This window comes from Gambusia affinis, linkage group LG08 (genome assembly GCF_019740435.1).
Source record: "Gambusia affinis linkage group LG08, SWU_Gaff_1.0, whole genome shotgun sequence".
Taxonomy (NCBI): domain Eukaryota; kingdom Metazoa; phylum Chordata; class Actinopteri; order Cyprinodontiformes; family Poeciliidae; genus Gambusia; species Gambusia affinis.
This window is the reverse complement of record NC_057875.1, coordinates 5,741,137-5,758,811: the sequence shown is the minus strand read 5'-3', so window position 1 is coordinate 5,758,811 and position 17,675 is coordinate 5,741,137. Positions and strand designations below refer to the sequence as shown.

General features: G+C 39.3%; 1 protein-coding gene across 2 annotated transcripts in view; it reads right to left on the bottom strand.

Annotated features, from left to right (window-relative positions):
* The window catches only part of tspan18b (tetraspanin 18b), a 66,860-nt gene that overhangs the window by 1,781 nt on the left and 47,404 nt on the right, over positions 1-17,675 (bottom strand). For both annotated transcript variants that reach the window (XM_044126021.1, XM_044126022.1), the window contains exons 3-8: positions 14,547-14,642; positions 6,259-6,453; positions 5,920-5,994; positions 2,796-2,894; positions 2,412-2,588; positions 1,636-1,719 (exon numbers count right to left, since the gene is read on the bottom strand). In XM_044126021.1, the coding sequence (XP_043981956.1) occupies positions 1,636-1,719; positions 2,412-2,588; positions 2,796-2,894; positions 5,920-5,994; positions 6,259-6,453; positions 14,547-14,642 (726 nt within the window). The remainder of the gene's footprint in view (positions 1-1,635; positions 1,720-2,411; positions 2,589-2,795; positions 2,895-5,919; positions 5,995-6,258; positions 6,454-14,546; positions 14,643-17,675) is intronic.

Below are 17,675 nucleotides of genomic sequence, written 5' to 3'. Positions count from 1 at the left end.
AAGTTATGAAGAGGCGACTTTAAAACAACTCAAAGTAGCACATATTGTGAAAAAAAAAAAAAAAAACTTGTATGGGGTGTATTGTATTCAGCCCCTAAATAAAAATTAGTGACACCAACTTTTATAAAAATCACCTATCTAGTAAATTCAACTAATTGCAAAAAAACATTAATAGTAAGTAGTTACATTTACTTTAGCAACCTTTTTGAAAAAAATTACTTTTATTAGTATTTTTATTACGCTGAACTTTTAACTTTTACTTGAGTAATTTTACCATGAAGTATTTCTACTCTTACTTGAGTAAAATTTCTGGATTTTCTCCCCACTGAATAAAAAATATTTGTTTTGACCAAAGATTCACCTGCAATTTCTGTTAATGTTTCATAATATTTTTTATTGAAAGAAACTGATTTGGAAAAATATTCTTTTGTTTGCTATGTTTTGTTACTTGTATGAATTATTGTTATTTTCGTCCTTAAAATACCAAAATGTCCAGATAACTTTATATTTTGTTTTTTCTGACTGTAATTTTTAAACATTAAATGATGATAATTTGATCAGTTACTCAGGACTTGGTTGATTTTTTTACAAAATAGTTTTTTACTCTTGCTTCAGTAATTCCTTGAGTGGCTACTTTTTACTTTTACTTGAAGTAGTGCTACTCTTACTTGAGTACAATGTTTGGGTTTTATACACATTATTGATGGTTAGGCACATATTAGAATGGCCCAGTCAAAGCCCACACGTAATTTCAAGCAACAATCTGTGCTAAAATTCATGTCAAGAGACATTTCCCATCTTATGTTGTTGCATGCAGATTCAAACCAGACTGTAATCAAACGTGGTTTTATACTTTTAACTCTTTCACTGAGAGGTTTTCTCTTTTTCAAACTTTCATTTCTTCCTTTTTTCGGGGAAAATTTATTTATTTTTTTCTTGGATAACTGTTGCTTCTTGCTTTGGACAATGTGTAATTGGATTGATTTTTGTCAATATTTTTTAGACCTTTCCATTTTGTTGTGATACGTAACCATAGCAACAGGGTAGTATTTGATTTCCCTTTGGGATCAATAAAGTATTTTTGAATTTTGAAAGATGAATATCTTCAAAATACGGCTCTGGTAAAAATGAAGAGATCACTTTAAATGACCAGTTTCTCAAATTTTACTTATTTTTATAAGTTTATGTTTGAGTAAAATGAATATTGTTTTACTCTATGAACTACTGACAACATGTCTCTGACATTCCAAGCAAAAATTTTGTATTAATTAGCAGAAAATGAGAAATGTTCAAAATAACAAAAAAAGATGCAGCGTTTTCATGCAAAGAAAACAAGTTTATATTAATTTAGAAACAACAATATTAATGTTTTAACTCAGGAAGAGTTCAGGAATCAATATTTGGTGGAATAACCAGCAGGTTTTTAATGGGGTTCAGTGCAGGTTTATTCAGAGCTGCATGTCTTCCTATGATACTGAACTTCACCACAAGATGGCGCTCTTTCCACAGCCAGATCATTCTCTTGACAAGTTAGGTGTCTTAAATTTAAAATCACAGTGATGTCGTTCAAAAATAGACATCCTGATCATTTGGGCAGCAGGAAAAGATGTCGAACATTTCAAAAGTCCCTCCTACCTCGATGGTTAACACCACAATAGCCAGCGCTCCAGCGACGTAGATGTACAGCTCGAAGTAGTCGACCACGGCAGAGTAGCAGCCCTAAGGACACACATGTGGACGACATGCTCCGCAGTGAATCAATAGGCTATAAATTTGCACAATTACAGAGATAGTTAAGGCGACATCACAGCTTCAATAGAGCGAGGATCGGAACAAAGGCCCTGCTGAACGAGTGGGAAGCGGGGCCTGCAGCCTTTTAATGAGGGCTCTTTGTGTGAATAAGCAGAACGAGGCGCACACACACACACACACACACACACACACACACACACACACACACACACACACTCTCTGAACATCTCTATCATGATGGCATGGAAAACAACAGGTGAAGGGAAAAGGCTGCTGTTTAAAACCTCCCTTTACCTGTTATCACTGTAATTACATGCCAGGCTCGCTCTTGCACACATGAAATAACAGATTTAGGAGTGAATTCTCACATATTTTTAATTCTCAGCACGCTTTATTCTTATGTTCTTAACAGGCTTTAATTTTGAGCTGATATATCCTCCACAAAACCCTCCAAATTAAGCATGTATGCACAGGCTCATCTGAAAGCTGCCATCTGCGTGCTGCACATGACCCACCGTGACACCCAGACAGAACAGCGCTAATAAGACATGGCAGAGTCAGGCAGCCCCCCAGTGCATTATCTACTGTTTTATGCTCTAATTAGGCCTGGAGGAGGTCTAGAACGAGGTTGAGAGGGGAAAAGCGGTGCCAAAAGTTACCTTGTTGTTGCGGAACATCATATTGCCTGATAGGCACTGCTCCTGGCCGGAGTAGACCCTCTCTTCGCTCTGAAGAATGCGCTGGCAGCAGGCTTCTGGCACCATGTGATTCTGGTTGTTGAGCCTGAACAGGCTGTCCTTAAAATCCTCTGGGCTGTTCACTCCACAGCAGTCAAACTGAAAGGGAGAAGAAGAAGTTGCATTTGCGGAGGGCCTATTTGTGCAGTGACCTGCGGTCGGCTGTGTGTGGGCGCCAACCGAGCAGAAATATTGACCTAAATATAAAGGGTTCGTCTTTAAAATAGCCAGCTAGCTCTGAGTCTGAGTTTCCATGGACTGTCAGCAGAGTGTCAGGTGGGAGAAACGCTGATGGGTGTTGCTCACTGTGATCATGATGGCGTTCCATGTGGAGGTGAAGACGTCGCTGTTGTTGTAGCCCTGATAGTGACTCTTCAGCTCCTTGGTGAAGTACTCTCTGGTCAGCTAAATCAGCAAAAAGAGCAGAGGTTAATCAACGCCACCAAAGATGAAGCAAGAACGCATGATGAGTCAAAATGAGCTCGATAAACTCCAAACTGAGTTTATTACATGCTACTGTGACTTTGAGTGTTTTCACTTTGATTGTCTGGGAAGACTAACAACTGGGGACCAAAACTGCAACATTTGGTACATTTTCAGCTGGTGCGGTTCGCTTTCACACAGCACTGAATCAAACAAAATAAACCCTTTAAAAAAAAACCTGTTCCCCTCCTGGCCTGTGGGGGCGCTGCAACAAGAACCACTGAAGGAAACAACACAAAAATCTCTGAAGAAGACACTGAGATCAACTTCCTTCATCATAAGTGTCTGATCTTTTCAAATGTGACCCGAGTCTGAGCGCGTTCATCCGACCTGGCCGCTTGGAGAACCAGAGAACGCTAGAAAGGCAGGAAGTGGACTGTACCTCAGGACATCGATATTCGACAAACGTCACTATTCTGTGTCCTGAAGCGGCCAAGCGGGAAGAAAAACAGCAACAATGACGGACTGTGATGAGGATTAAGTTGTTAATGTGTTGGCTCTGGTTGGATAATATCTTTAAAATCATAAATTATGATTTTAGCATCCATGTTTACTTTTGCAAACCCTGAGCACTTCTTCTTTACGGAGGTTGGCAAAACACTGAGCACGCTCTCTGTGTGACGTTATTGCGCCCTCTACTGCGCATGCGGGACACTTTCAGGTCGTTTGTAGTGGAGATCGCATACAAGTCGTATAGAGGTATAGAAATGTGAACAACCACAGGGAAAAATACAAACTTGACAAAACAAAAAAAAAAAAATCAGAATTGGGTCAGAATTGGGTCGCTTCAGGGTGCAGTGTGAATGTAGCCTTAGATTTGTAGGGGAACCAGAGTTCACTTTTTTGGTTGGTTGAGTTCGATTGTACATTCAGACCTCCAAAAACAAACCTGAGCTTCTGGGAAAATGATTCACATTTCGATTAAAGCGAACCAAACGGGAACTTTGTGCCTTTCACCAACACTTCAACACAAGATGAAGCACTCTTTTCTTTTTCTGTCTCTGCTGTTCTGTGGGGGGTAAAAATCAGCCCACCTCTGTTACAGCCCTGACATGCCAAGTCACAGCTGATTACGGGAAGCGGAAGCCGACGACTCCGCCGCTGGAAGAAGTGGGGTAATTATGACGTTTGATTTGTTTGACCAGCCAGCAGCAGGATTTCAAACCAAAGAAACACTCAGAAGTAATTTCATCAAGAAAACTAAAGAAGATTTATAATTCAAATTTGAAGAATTTTATAGATCACACCATTACTGTTGTGTTTATTTTTTTAGATGTTGACAGGGAGACATCCATCACGGATTTATGTGAAGAGCTGACATTAATGTTGCACCAAACCTCCTGTTCCCCACAAACTGCCAGCATCGTTTCTAAAAGCTTCACAGCTGTGCAGGAAATTTCTGTCTCCACTCTGGATCTGTGAATTCACAACTTTATGATGGAAAAGTTTGAGAAAGAAGGAGGATTAAGGCTGGGCTTTTCAACCAAAAAACTAACCAGGTGAGGCTGGAATTAAAAACAGGAGGAATATGTGAGAAACGCCTCGTTTCCAGCAGCAGCTGCATTTTCATTACAGATGTGTGTAAAACTTTGTTGCTATTCTGCTAATGAAAAAAAAAAAAAATTAGCAATTGTGATCTTCGCATTAAATAAGAAACATAAATAAAGTTGTCGTGTCATCATCCTGCCACTACACTGTAAAACATTTTATGGTGGTTTAACTTGAAAATGAAATTTAAGTTGAACAAGAAAATAGTTTTGATTTTAACTCAGAAATTAAAATTCATGAAGTTGATTTAACAACAAGAGACAAGTTGTCTAAACATTGTTTTTTAACTTCATTCATCTTCAATTGTGAATTTTAACTTAATGCTGCAATTTAAACCAAATAATTATTTTACAACGAGCAAGAAAAGAGCCCAGTTAAAGAGCCACATTTCTCTATTATTTTACTCACAATATCAAGTTAAAATAAATACTTATTTTACTTTATAATAATTTAAATTCTTGTTTCAAACTGCAGGAACAAAATTTGTGATCTGATAATGAATTTTATTAAACATCCCAATGAATTCAGCTCAGAAACATTTAGTGTGAACAGGACATTATCCTCAAGCTTTGCTAACTGAGAATTGCATTAAAATGAACATTTGCCTTCATAAAACACAAGAGTCAGATCAATGTAACGCACTTCCATCTCAGGAGACAAAAACATGCCGCTAAGCATTCTGGGAAATAGTTTAAGTCACTCTTCCTCAAATCAGTTATTTCTTTCTAATAAATAATTCAAACCTCTTTGACTTAATTCTACAGAAAGTAAACTCAAACTTTTACATTGTTCCAAGCTAAAAAACTAAAAAATTTAAATAGAGCTAGAATTTAAATTATTTTAAATGAATATTCTAACATGTTATTTTCAAAGATCCTGTACACAGAATCAACTTAATTAAATTACTTGTTACCAATTGAAGCAATTCATTTAAGTAGATTCAACTCATTTCTTTTTACAGTGTAGGACTTCTTCTTTTGACAACATTTGTTTGAACTCGGCCTAATATCAGTGAGGAACCAGAGCTGTGAGAATCCTCTCTAAGAAAGATGTGAGGAGTCTAATAAAGAAGTAAAAATGATGCAAGCTGGTGCAACATCAGCTGGGAACAAAAAACATTTAATGGAGGAAAGTGAGTTATTCCACAAATCGCTACTCCCTCCGCTTTGTCCCAGAGAGCTGATTGGACTCAGCATCAAAGGTAACAAAATATCCCTGGTTTAGAGAAGGAAAAGGAGTCCAGGGATTGAAATTGCGATCTCTCTTTCTCTCTGAATAATCACTGATGTATTTTCTGAATGCAGAAATGGTTCAAAGTCAAAAAGAAGTGAGAAAGGTTTCGACTTCAAGCTCGTTTGGACTCGTGATTGAAGATAATAAGTTCCCTAAAGCGACTTACGTGTTCCCGGAATATGAAGGCGAGGATGGCAGCAGCCAGCTCTGCCAGGAAGATGAGCAGGATGAGCATGAAGAACTGCAATAAAGTTAAATAACACAAAACCAGATAGTGTGAAAATTACAAGCTAGGTGAGTCAGGAAAACTGCAGTCCAGGTTCTTGTAAAAAACCAAATTACACGCCGTCTGTGCCCTCTGAAGTCATCGTTAAAACATCACGATGTACGAAAGCACACAGACAGTTTCGCTTTTGGTTGTTTCAATCTCCAAAAATTGGAACCCCCCCCCCCCCCCAAAAAAAATAAACAAAAAAAACAGAGTTGCACGTTTGCAGAAACTCACGAAGAGAAGCAGACACTTGTTCTCCCGAATGGCTCCGCAGCAGCCCAGGAAGCCCAGCAGGAACAGCATGCCTCCCATCCCCAGGATGATGTAGACGCCGGTGAACAGCAAAGGGTTGGCCGCTACAATTTCCCTGAACCCAGTCGGGTCCACCAGAACCCACACGCCCACGCCCAGGAGGAACGAGCCGCCCAGCTGCAGGAGACGAGAAAAGAGGTCACTTCACTAAAAAACAAAAATTATTAATATTAGCCATGGACTGTTTAGTGAGGTCAAAGGTGATTTATTATGCTTCACTGAACAAATGAAGATAGGTCTATGGCATAGATGTCAAACTCAGGGTGCGGGGGCCAAATCTGGCACACCGTAGTTTTTATGTGGCCCTCTAAACTCCAAATTACATCAAGAAGTTTTTCACAAATCCCCAAAATTCACACAGCTGTATCTACTGCTTCTGTCTTACTTCATGTCAAATTACAGTCTGTGATTGATATGGTGAGTAATAAAAAGTCACATTTAACATCACACATTAGTGTAAATACTGTAAATATTCTTTACAAATATTTCTAAATTAGCACCATAATTTTATTTGTGGTTTTGATTGCAGTCAAAATCACAAATAAATAATGATATTAATGATGACAATAATTTAATAATAATGGTAAAAAAAAAAAATTAAAACACGGAAACAATCCAAATCCTGGCTGGACTGATCAATATGAAAAGATGTTCAATTACTTTGAATCCTGACTCAACGTTTACACTCTCATGTAAAAATGCAAACAGGAGAACATTTATACAACCATACATCTTTGAAAAGCAGAAGTGGAGCCTCCTGAACAACCAACAAGAATGTAGCGAGTTGTTTATGAATAGAAACTCAAAAACAAAACGCTTGTCTTTTCCAGCAGCCATTGTAGAGCGGTAAAAACCAGTTCATTTTATTCATATTACACCAGTTCTCAGCAGTACAGTTAATCATTCAGGGTAGTTATAAACTTTCTATGTAAGGAAACCCAGCAGATTGAACTGAGTCACTGACTTACAGCTCAGTAATATAAATGTCTTTCAGGGTTAAATAAGAGTTCAGGGTGAAAGAGCAAGTTTAGTTTCCCCAGTCACGGTGTCTTAGAGGGGGCTGGGGTAAAAAGATATCAGCCCTGCTTCAAACCCCCCCAACCTGCTAAAGCTCCCATCCTCCACCATCCTCCGTCTCTCCAACATCCCATCCACCTCCACCACAGGCTAACCACTCATGTGATTAAGAAAAGTAGATACTGAGGGGGGAAAGATCAGAGCCTCCAGCATTTCTACTGCAACCCTCTTCTCCCTGCAGCATTTTATGAAACCTGGCTGTTATAATAGTTTTTCATTACAGTTTAGTTTCATTTAATTTTTTGTTTGTCTAATTCAATTGAGTTAAATTAGTTTTTATTAGCCATCATTAACTACCGTAATTTCCGGACTATAAGCCGCGACTTTTGTCTCACGCTTTCCACCCTGCGGCTTATTTATGATTTTTTTCTAACGGCCAGTAGGGGGCGCTGGAGCAGAAAAGGTAAGCGTGAGACAGCTGGAATATATCTGTAGAGGAAGACTAATGTAACATCGTGCTTTGTGCATGAATAAAATTAGCTTGAACAGACCCTCATCATGGAGAATGCAAGAAGAAATGCATATGATGCAGCTTTCAAGTTAAAAGCAATCGAGCTGGCCGATAAAGAAGGAAACAGACACTGAGGAAGAAGACTTCCATGGTTTCAGTGCACAGGAGGAAGAGGATGACGGCTCTCCGTGACTTTTAACCATATGTTATTTAAACCAGCCCTGTTAGTGTTGTTTTGCTATATTGCTGCTGTTCAGAAAGAAAAGCTACGGCATATTATTAAAACTTTAAAAACACTTTCTGTGTACTGTCTTTCTTTGTAAATATCTCATGTTTCAATGTAGGCACATGCGGCTTATACACCGGTGTTTAAAGGAAACAAAATGTGTTTCCTTTAAAAATGTAGGGGGGGTGGGCGCTAGTGCGCAGCTGCAGGATGTAGACGTGTTGGTTTGCGCTCTCCACCACAACTTTAAACAAATATCTAAAAACCACGATAAAAACATCCAGGACCCAGCGCTGTTGGTTCTGCACCTCTGACTAGTAACCGGGTATCATGCCGCCGCCGAAAAAAGCCACAAACTCCGGTAAAAATAAGACCATGGACGGATACATCGGCGGTGCTAACGCTAACGAGGCTAATGCTAGCAGTGGCCTCGCCAGTGGGACTGTGAACGAAGCTGGGGACTGCGCTTCGGGAGACAAAACCCAGATGCTGGTAATGTGCCAGGAAATATGTAAAAATATGTCAGCCTCAATTCTGGAGAGGCTTGATGAGCGTTTCGACGCCCTTGAAGTCAGGCTCCAGTCTATTCTAGCTGCACAGACTGACTTACAGAACCGCATTGCCGGCCAAGAATCAGCAATCAACGCACACGAGGAGCGACTAGGGGAACTTGATGCGAAGTGTGCGGAGCTCGCTAAGCTTGTTACTCAGCAGCAAACTAAGTTGCTGGACTTGGAGGCTCGTTCCCGAAGGTACAACATCAAAATCGTTGGCATAAAAGAAAACTCAGAGGAGAGGAGACCAACTGAGTTTGTCTCTAAGCTCATTCCCGAATTACTGGGCAAACAACATTTCCCATACCCACTGAAGGTTGACCGCACACACCTCTCTCTGTGGCCCAAACTGGCGGCGGGTGAGAAACCGCGTACCATTATTCCCCGAATACATCACTTTCAGATGAAAGAGCAAATTCTACGCCTTGCCAGGACGCAGCCACTGGAATACAAGGGGAACAAAGTGCTGATTTTTCCTGACTACACCAGCGAAGTGATGAGCCAGCGCCGCGCATTTCAAAACGTGATGCAAGCCTTGAGAGGGGACGGAATCAAGTTCCAGCTACGGTACCCGGCCCGGCTGCAGGTGCAGTGGCTGGACGGCAACCCCCCTGAGGTATTCAACGACCCGGATCAGGCGGAGGCGGCTCGCCTGCGGAGGAAGGGCGGCACGACTGAAAGGGAATAGTGAGCCAAGTGGCATTCTTTCTTTCTTTTTCATCTCTTCTGTTCTAAGGGTGCGGACTCCCTGTTGTTAGCCACCTGCATCACGCAGTGGTTTATCCTACGAACTATATCTTTAAAAATGTACAGGCGCCCTGAGCATAGCTGTATAGCCTGGGTCTGTTCTTTTAGAAAATACATTTTAAGATTATCTGGTTGAGTTGTTTAGTTCATCTGCCAGTCTAATGTTTGTTGTGGAGGAGGATGACGCGACCTGATCGTTCGGTCCGCTATCTGTCCGGCAGCTCCTGTTTTGCTTAGGGGGAGATGTGCGTCGAATTCCGTAGAGCCGGGATGTGGGCGGGGGGGAGTTTGGGGTGTGTGTTATGTGTCTCTTTCGTTTTACCCAGATGTGCATATGTTATTTGTTTGTATCACACAACATCAAAACTGCCAGCTCTGACAATATATGTGTTCAATGACTGATGTTTGTGGTGGGGGGCGGACGGAGGGGAGAAACCTGCAACTGATCTCATGGAATGTAAAAGGTCTTGGTAGTGCAAGGAAGAGGGGGAAAGTTTTTAAACACCTGAAGTCCTTAGCTGCGGACATTGTTTTCTTACAAGAGACCCATATTAGAAAAGATGCACAAGATAGATTAAAGTGTAGCTGGGTGTCTCAGATATACCAGTCGCCATTCACTTCACATGCTCGTGGTGTGGCCATATTATTGAGAAAGAATATCCCATTTCAGGCATCATCTGTGGTCAATGACCCTATGGGCAGGTACGTGATGGTAACTGGCACCATAGACTCGAAACCTTTAATTCTCCTTAATGTTTACGGCCCAAATTCAGATGATCCTAATTTTTTTAGAATGGATTTTTACCTGCTTACTGATGTTTGCCTTTCAATTGTAATAATAGCAGGGGATTTGAACTGTTATCTTGACCCCTTTCTTGACAGATCATCTAAACGACCAACATCCGATACAGCGTCTACCAAACTTCTAAATAATCTTCTCAAAGCAAGAAATATTGTTGATATTTGGAGGGCTCAACATCCTACAAGTAGAGAGTACTCATTTTACTCACATGTGCATAAATCCTACAGCAGGATTGATTATTTTCTAATAAGTAACAATCTTATTTCTCAAATTGCTGACTCTAAATACCATAATATACTTATTTCTGATCATTGCCCCCTAGCTTTATCGCTAAATCTGTCCCTCCCCAGACAGGCTTACTCCTGGCGACTTAATGCAAACCTTCTTAATGATGATAACTTTGTTAAAAACATAACCTCCAAATTAAAGGACTTTATAAAAATAAATGATAATGGTGAAGTCTCTGATCCCATCTTGTGGGAAGCATTGAAGACCGTTATTCGGGGCGAAATAATTTCCTACACTTCAGCCCTTAAAAAAGAAAGAGATAAACGTCTATTTGAAATCAACTGTGCCCTCCCCAACCTGGAAAGAAAATACCAAATTTCTGAATCACCTGACGACTATAAGGAAATACTTAAACTTAGATATGAATATAACGAAATTATGAGCAGCCAGGTTAGTAACTTGCTCTGGAAACTACGACAAAAGAATTTTGAGCTTGGTGATAAACCTGGGAAACTGTTAGCACTACAGCTCAAGGGTGCCCAAGCCACAAGGTCAATCTATAGCATCAAGTCAAAATCTGGCGTGCTCTTAACCAACCCTGCTGACATAAATCGTAGATTCAGAGAGTTCTACGCCAACCTGTATTCCTCCGAGAATAATGCAACACAATCCGATTTTAATGATTTTTTTGATTCCCTCCCGTTGCCTAAACTGAATAAATCTGACAGGGACTATCTGGAATCCGACTTGGCCTTCAAGAGGTCGCAGAAGCTATAAAATCCCTCCCATCTGGCAAAGTGGCCGGGCCTGACGGCTTTGGCTCGGATTTCTATAAAAAATTTTGCGACCTTCTTGCACCACTCTTGTTTAGAATGATGTCTGCTTCAAAAAAGGATGGAAAACTGCCCAGAACTCTCTATGAGGCCAACATTTCTCTTTTTCCTAAAAAGGGGAGGGACAAAACCGACCCGGCCAGCTTTAGGCCAATTGCACTGCAAAATGTTGATCGCAAGATAATCACAAAAATTTTGGCCACTAGACTGAATAAATGTTTAACATCTATCATTCATGCGGATCAAACAGGGTTTATCCCTGGTAGATTATCTTTTTTTAATGTAAGACGACTACTTAACACTATATACTTCGACCATAAAAATGCTAATGCCTCTATTTTGGCCCTTGACGCACACAAAGCCTTTGACCAGGTAGAATGGCCATTTATGTTTGAATCATTGCGTAGGTTTGGGTTCGGCGAGACTTTTATTTCATGGGTGAAACTGATATATCAAGAACCCATGTGCTCCATCCTGACAAACAATGATCGGTCAGCGCCATTTCAGCTACAGCGCTCAGTTCAGCAGGGCTGCCCGCTGTCACCAGCACTTTTTGCTATTGCCTTGGAGCCACTTGCTGTGGCAATAAGGACGCACCCGTCCATTGAGGGTCTTCGAGTCGGTGGTGTTGAAACACTCATTAGTTTATATGCTGATGATGTGATATTATATTTGCACGACACTGTGAAGTCTTTCCCCTTCCTACTCAGCCTGATTACATCTTTCAGTAAAATTTCCGGATATACAATAAATTGGTCAAAGAGTGAGTTGATGCCTCTTTCAAATACATTCCCATCTGGGTTCTTGCAGAAAGTTCCATTCAAAGTGGTTGAGAGCCATCTCACCTATCTTGGTCTTACTATACCCAAAGACCCCAAACTTATTTTCAAACTAAACTTTATGGAGTTTTATCAGGATTAAAGCAAAATATTGAGTACTGGAAGACTTTGCCTCTGTCAATGATTGGACGCATTAATTCAATCAAAATGATCTCCCTACCTAGGTTCTTGTATTTATGTCAAAATTGTCCTATTTATCTTACAGCAACTTTCTACAAGGACTAGGATTCGATCATTCAGTCCTACATATGGAATGGGAAAAATGCTAGGATTTCTAAAGTGCATTTACAGAGGCCGAGGGAGGAGGGAGGTCTGGGCCAGCCTATATTTAAACACTATTCTTGGGCAGCCAACATCAGAGCATTACTGTATTGGCAACAGGACTCCCCAGGTAACCCAATGACTAATATTCCTTTGTGGCTCAAGATGGAGTCCAATCTGGTGAATAATTCCTCCCTACCAGCTATGCTATTTGCCCGGCTTGAAAAACCTGAAGCCTATCGAAATTTGAGCTTTGTGTTGAGACACGAAGTAAGAATTCTAAATCAGATCAGGATTTTCCTTGCACTGCCAAATACATCAGTACAGACGCCGTTTTGCTTTAATCACAGTTTTTGCCTCCTTGGCAGGACAAAGCTTATCATGAATGGAGGGAAAGAGGATTGGTGATTAAGGACATGTATATTGGCAATAAGTTTGCATCATTCGGCCTATTGAAAGAAAAATACAATCTGCCCCATTCTCACTTCTTTCGATATCTACAGGTCAGGCATTACATTAAGTCAAAAATTGAGAACTTTGACACTCTTCCAAGAGAGAATGACATTTTTGACATCCTTGAGAGTCCCCCTGACTCTAAACATCTCATTACAAGAATTGTACATCTACTTGGTGACCGCACTGCTGCATCCACCACAAAAATCAGGGAGGCCTGGGGAAAAGAGCTAGGGATAACAATCCCTGAACCTTTATGGAACAGATGCCTCTCCAAAATTCGCTCATGTTCAATAAACAGTAGACATCAGCTAATTCAGTTTAAAATCACACATCGGTTACACTATTCAAAGGTCAGATTACATAAGATTTATCCCTCTATCTCCCCAATGTGTGACAGGTGTAACATTTCCGAAGGCTCACTGTCTCATGCTTTTTGGTCCTGTCCTTCATTATCAGGCCTTTGGTCTAAAGTGTTTGATTGGTACTCCAAGGCATACAAGACTCCAATACAACCTGAACCAGGACTTATAATTTTCGGATGCCCTCGGGTACAAGGGACTATACCCGCTGCAATGCGGCAACCATTAGAACTGGGACTGATTGTTGCCAAGAGACTAATCCTGAGGGACTGGAGGTCGTCTGTTCCCCCCTCATTCCGCCTTTGGGTGACGGACATGATGTCCATTATACAGATGGAAAGACTTCGTAAAGGCTCTAAAGACACTTTTTCATGCTACTGGAATCCCTTCCTGGAACACTTTTCACAGTCTAGACTAAGTTGAACACCAAGTTAGACTCCCCCCTCTGTCTCACCTTAATGGCCGAATGCATTCCTATGTATAGGACTTTGTATACATTTGTTGTGTGTGTACACCATTTGTCAACTGGAATGTTTTATGTATGACCTGTGTGTCTGGGTTTTATCTGTTTGTTTATCTGTATGTTTTAAACCTTGAAAACTTAAAATAAAATTTATAAAAAAAAAAAAAAAAAATGTAGGGGGTGCGGCTTATTACTTTCTATTACTTTTTATGATGTAAAGCCCTTTGAACTGCCTTGTCGATGAAATATTTTACACAAATAAACTTGATTGATTGATAGATAGATTGATTGACTTCACATCAGATAAATGCATCATATAGTTCCAGTTAGTTACAGTTTCTTCCCATTATTTATTAAGTTAAATAATATGTTTCATCAATTTCAGTTTTTGTAATTCTGTTTGATTTAGTTAACTAAAATAACCTTGCTTAGCTCAAATATACTAGGAAATTATGAAAACTGGGAGTCATTTTCAAAGCTTTGGAGGTAAAACAGTAAATAAATAAAGCAAAATAAAAAGATAAGAAACAGAAAACATCCCCCTTCTCTGCTCTACTGGCTGCTTTATCAGCCCAGCCTTGAACAATCACATGTGAGTGGAGTCTCTAAATGGTTGGGATGCGCCTAATAAAGCAGGAAAAGACACAAACCTCCCCCCCTCTCCCACGCGGCTAACGGGATTACCCTGATTGTCTTATCAAGTTTGATAAACTCGGGTGTCAGTCACCAGCTCCATATGGCACAGTGAGCCTCAGATGTGCGTCAGCACACTAAAATTTAATCAAAAGAGAATTTGATGGAATCAAGATTGCCTCGTCTAATGAAATGCAAATGCGGCTCCATTAGTCAGAGGCCCATCTTAAATCATTAACTTCAGAGGTAGCCTCTTTGAGAAAGAGATGAAAAGTACTTACAAAGATGAGAAAATTGAAGACAAACATGAGGTACTTGATGCAGCTGAGGCAGTCGCCCTCCATGGTCGTCCCCCGAGCTGAAGCCTCTCCCTGACCCTGCAGGGAAAAGCAGAAAATGCAACGCATAAATCCTCCATATTGGACGATTATTAGGCTGATGACGCTCCGGTTGGACCTGTTGGCATTTTCATGAGTTCAACAAAAAACCTTGTGTCTATCTTCTACTCTTTGAGTTAAATAAATGTATCCAGTTTCAGATTTTGAACCTAAATGTGAGTTTGTGAAAGATAAACTTACAGCAGTAAGTTGTAACTTTTTATTAATTTAGTCAAACCTCCAAGAGTTGAATAAACCAGAGTTTTTAGGTTAACACTTAAAAAAACTGAAAGAAGAAAAAGACAGCAGTGGGAACTATTTCCCAGAATGCTTAGCAGCATGTTTTTGTCTCCTGAGATGGAAGTGCGTTACATTGATCTGACCTGTCAGATCGGAAATTTTGTTCCTGCAGTTTGAAACAAGAATTTAAATTATTCTAAAGTAAAATAAGTATTTATTTTAACTTGATATTGTGAGTAAAATAATAGAGAAATGTGGCTCTTTAACTTGTTTTTTTCTTGCATATTGTGAAATAATTATTTGGTTTAAATTGCAGCATTAAGTTAAAACTCACAATTCAAGATGAATGAAGTTAAAAAACAATGTTTAGACAACTTGTCTCTTGTTAAATCAACTTTATAAACTTTAATTTCTGAGTTAAAACCAAAACAATTTTCTTGTTTGACTTAAATTTAATTTTCAAGGCAGCAGGTGGACTTTCATTTTCAAGTTAAACCACCTGTGAATGTTTTACAGTGCGTGAGCTGGGTTGCTTTAACTTCAGGTCTTTCTTTGCCAGATTTAATCTCCAAACGTTTTCTAAAGAAATTAAACTCTTTGGCGATGTCATGATTCTTATCTTTTCCAAGAATATAAAAGTGAATTAAGCTTTAAAATTAATTTAAGAGTCAGATGACCAGCTTCCCTATCAGCACTTGACATATGGTGTTATCCTGGTCTATTGCTGAGCGTTTTAAGGACGTAATTCCTGACTGAGTCTCCTTGTGCATTAACCCAAAGGGGATGGCCTTTACTTCAGAGCATCTTTTTGTTAATGTAATGAAAGGCAGAAGCTCCTGTGCACCCGTCAGCTCACCCTCTACCTGACATAAACACACTTTACTTGATGAAGGTCCTTCCTCAAAGCACTCCTAGATAATGAAGAGTCCCTCTTGTGCATTAAGGGACGACATGGCGGCGTCGCTATCCCTGACCCTGCACACAAAGTCAGCCACTAACTTCCTACATCAGAGGAACTACTTCAAATTTCTTAGAATGGAGAATAATGAATTTAACATTCACTGCAAAAATACTAAATCTTACCAAGTAATTTTGGTCTAGTTTCTAGACCAAATATCCAGTAATATCCAGTACACTTGAAAAAATACAAAACTACTTTAAAAGTAACTTATCAGCAAGATATGTGAGCTCGTTATAAGTCAATAATTCCTTAATATTGATGAAAAACGTCCTGTTCTTTTGGCAGATAAATTCCCCTACAACATGGAAAAAATGTCTTGTTATAAGTTAAATAATTTGCCAAAGAAACAAGAACTTTTTTTAATCTATATTAAGGAATTATTGACTTAAAACAAGATCCTGTATTTTGCTGAGATATTATTTGTAAGTTAGTTTTGTCTTATTTCATGCGTAGTAAAATGTTTTCACTAGAAATAAATATCTTACTGCACATTGGTAACTATGCAGTAAAATATTTACCTAGTAAGTAATGTTGTTGAAAGTAAGAACCATCATAGACGAGGTTGAGAAGTTTTCTGTGTTGGAGCAGAAATTGGTTTGCATTCTGGTTTAAATACTTTAGCAGCAGCGCCACTTACAGGTTTGGGGGAGTAAAAACAGCCTTTTGGTCCATCTTGTGTTAAAATGATTTTGAAGTAATTTCTGGAATCAGGCCCACGTTGATGTGGATGTTTTTGAAACCAACAAGCCGCTTTACAAAATAAATAAATACATGAATGGGGCATCAGTAAGTTGTTGCTGGGGAAATTGCAGATTTTAGTTTTGATTGTCATAAAATAATGTTCAACATCATCTTGCTTGCATAAATTTAAGACATTTGTTTCAGTAAAGTGGATAGTTTTGTAATATAACTGATGCTACAACTGAACCGTTAACTTTAAAAGGTTTATATTACATCCTGTTACAATATATTGATAAATTATCAGTACATTTCAACAAATGTTCTATGTTTTAGTCAAAAAAACTGTTTCTAATTAGTTTCTTTAAAAATATGAGGAACAACTAGATGGGTAAAAATGATCTTTATAAATAGAAATCAACTAATTAAGTTTATTTAGCTCACTAATTCAGTTTTATACTATGCTACCAGATCACATCTAGTATTGTTAGTCATAAACCTGTAAGCTTCTTTTACAGTTTAATCTTGCTGTTGCCAACATGAGCTAAATGAGTTTGTCTTGCTGAAATAAACAAATCTTAATTGAAGTGCTTGTTGTCCGAATGACGGAACAATTTGCTTCAAACCGTGCATGTGTCGGTCAGCGTTAATTACATCTTCACATCTGAGTGGGTTTCACGCCGCGTGTGAACTAATGCTCCCGTCACGCCCCACACCAACGTCACAGATGCTGCCTTTTGATCTGCGCTGTTTGTCCATCTGCAATTAAGCCTAAAGAAAGCAGCATCCATGAATTTGGTTTACACAAAACGGCATCCAAATGAGCCCACAGAAAACGGTCTCTGCAAGTTGTTTATAAAAGTTTATTTCATTTGGTCGGCATCCCTAGATGTGAAAAAACTTATTTGTGGTTACTTGTGTTGAGTTAATTTGCACAGAGTCCCATAGGAGTCATGGGAAAAAATATATTTTGCGTTACCTCACCAAAACTGACATAATTAAAATTAAAAGCAGAAATCTATATTACTTGTTTTTCTTTATCTTTAAAACATGTTTTCATCAAGAAATGTATACATTTTATTTCGTCTTTTCTATACAAGTGTTTGTCCTTTTGCCATCTCCTCTTTTATTTTTCCTTGTGCATGGTGTGAAAA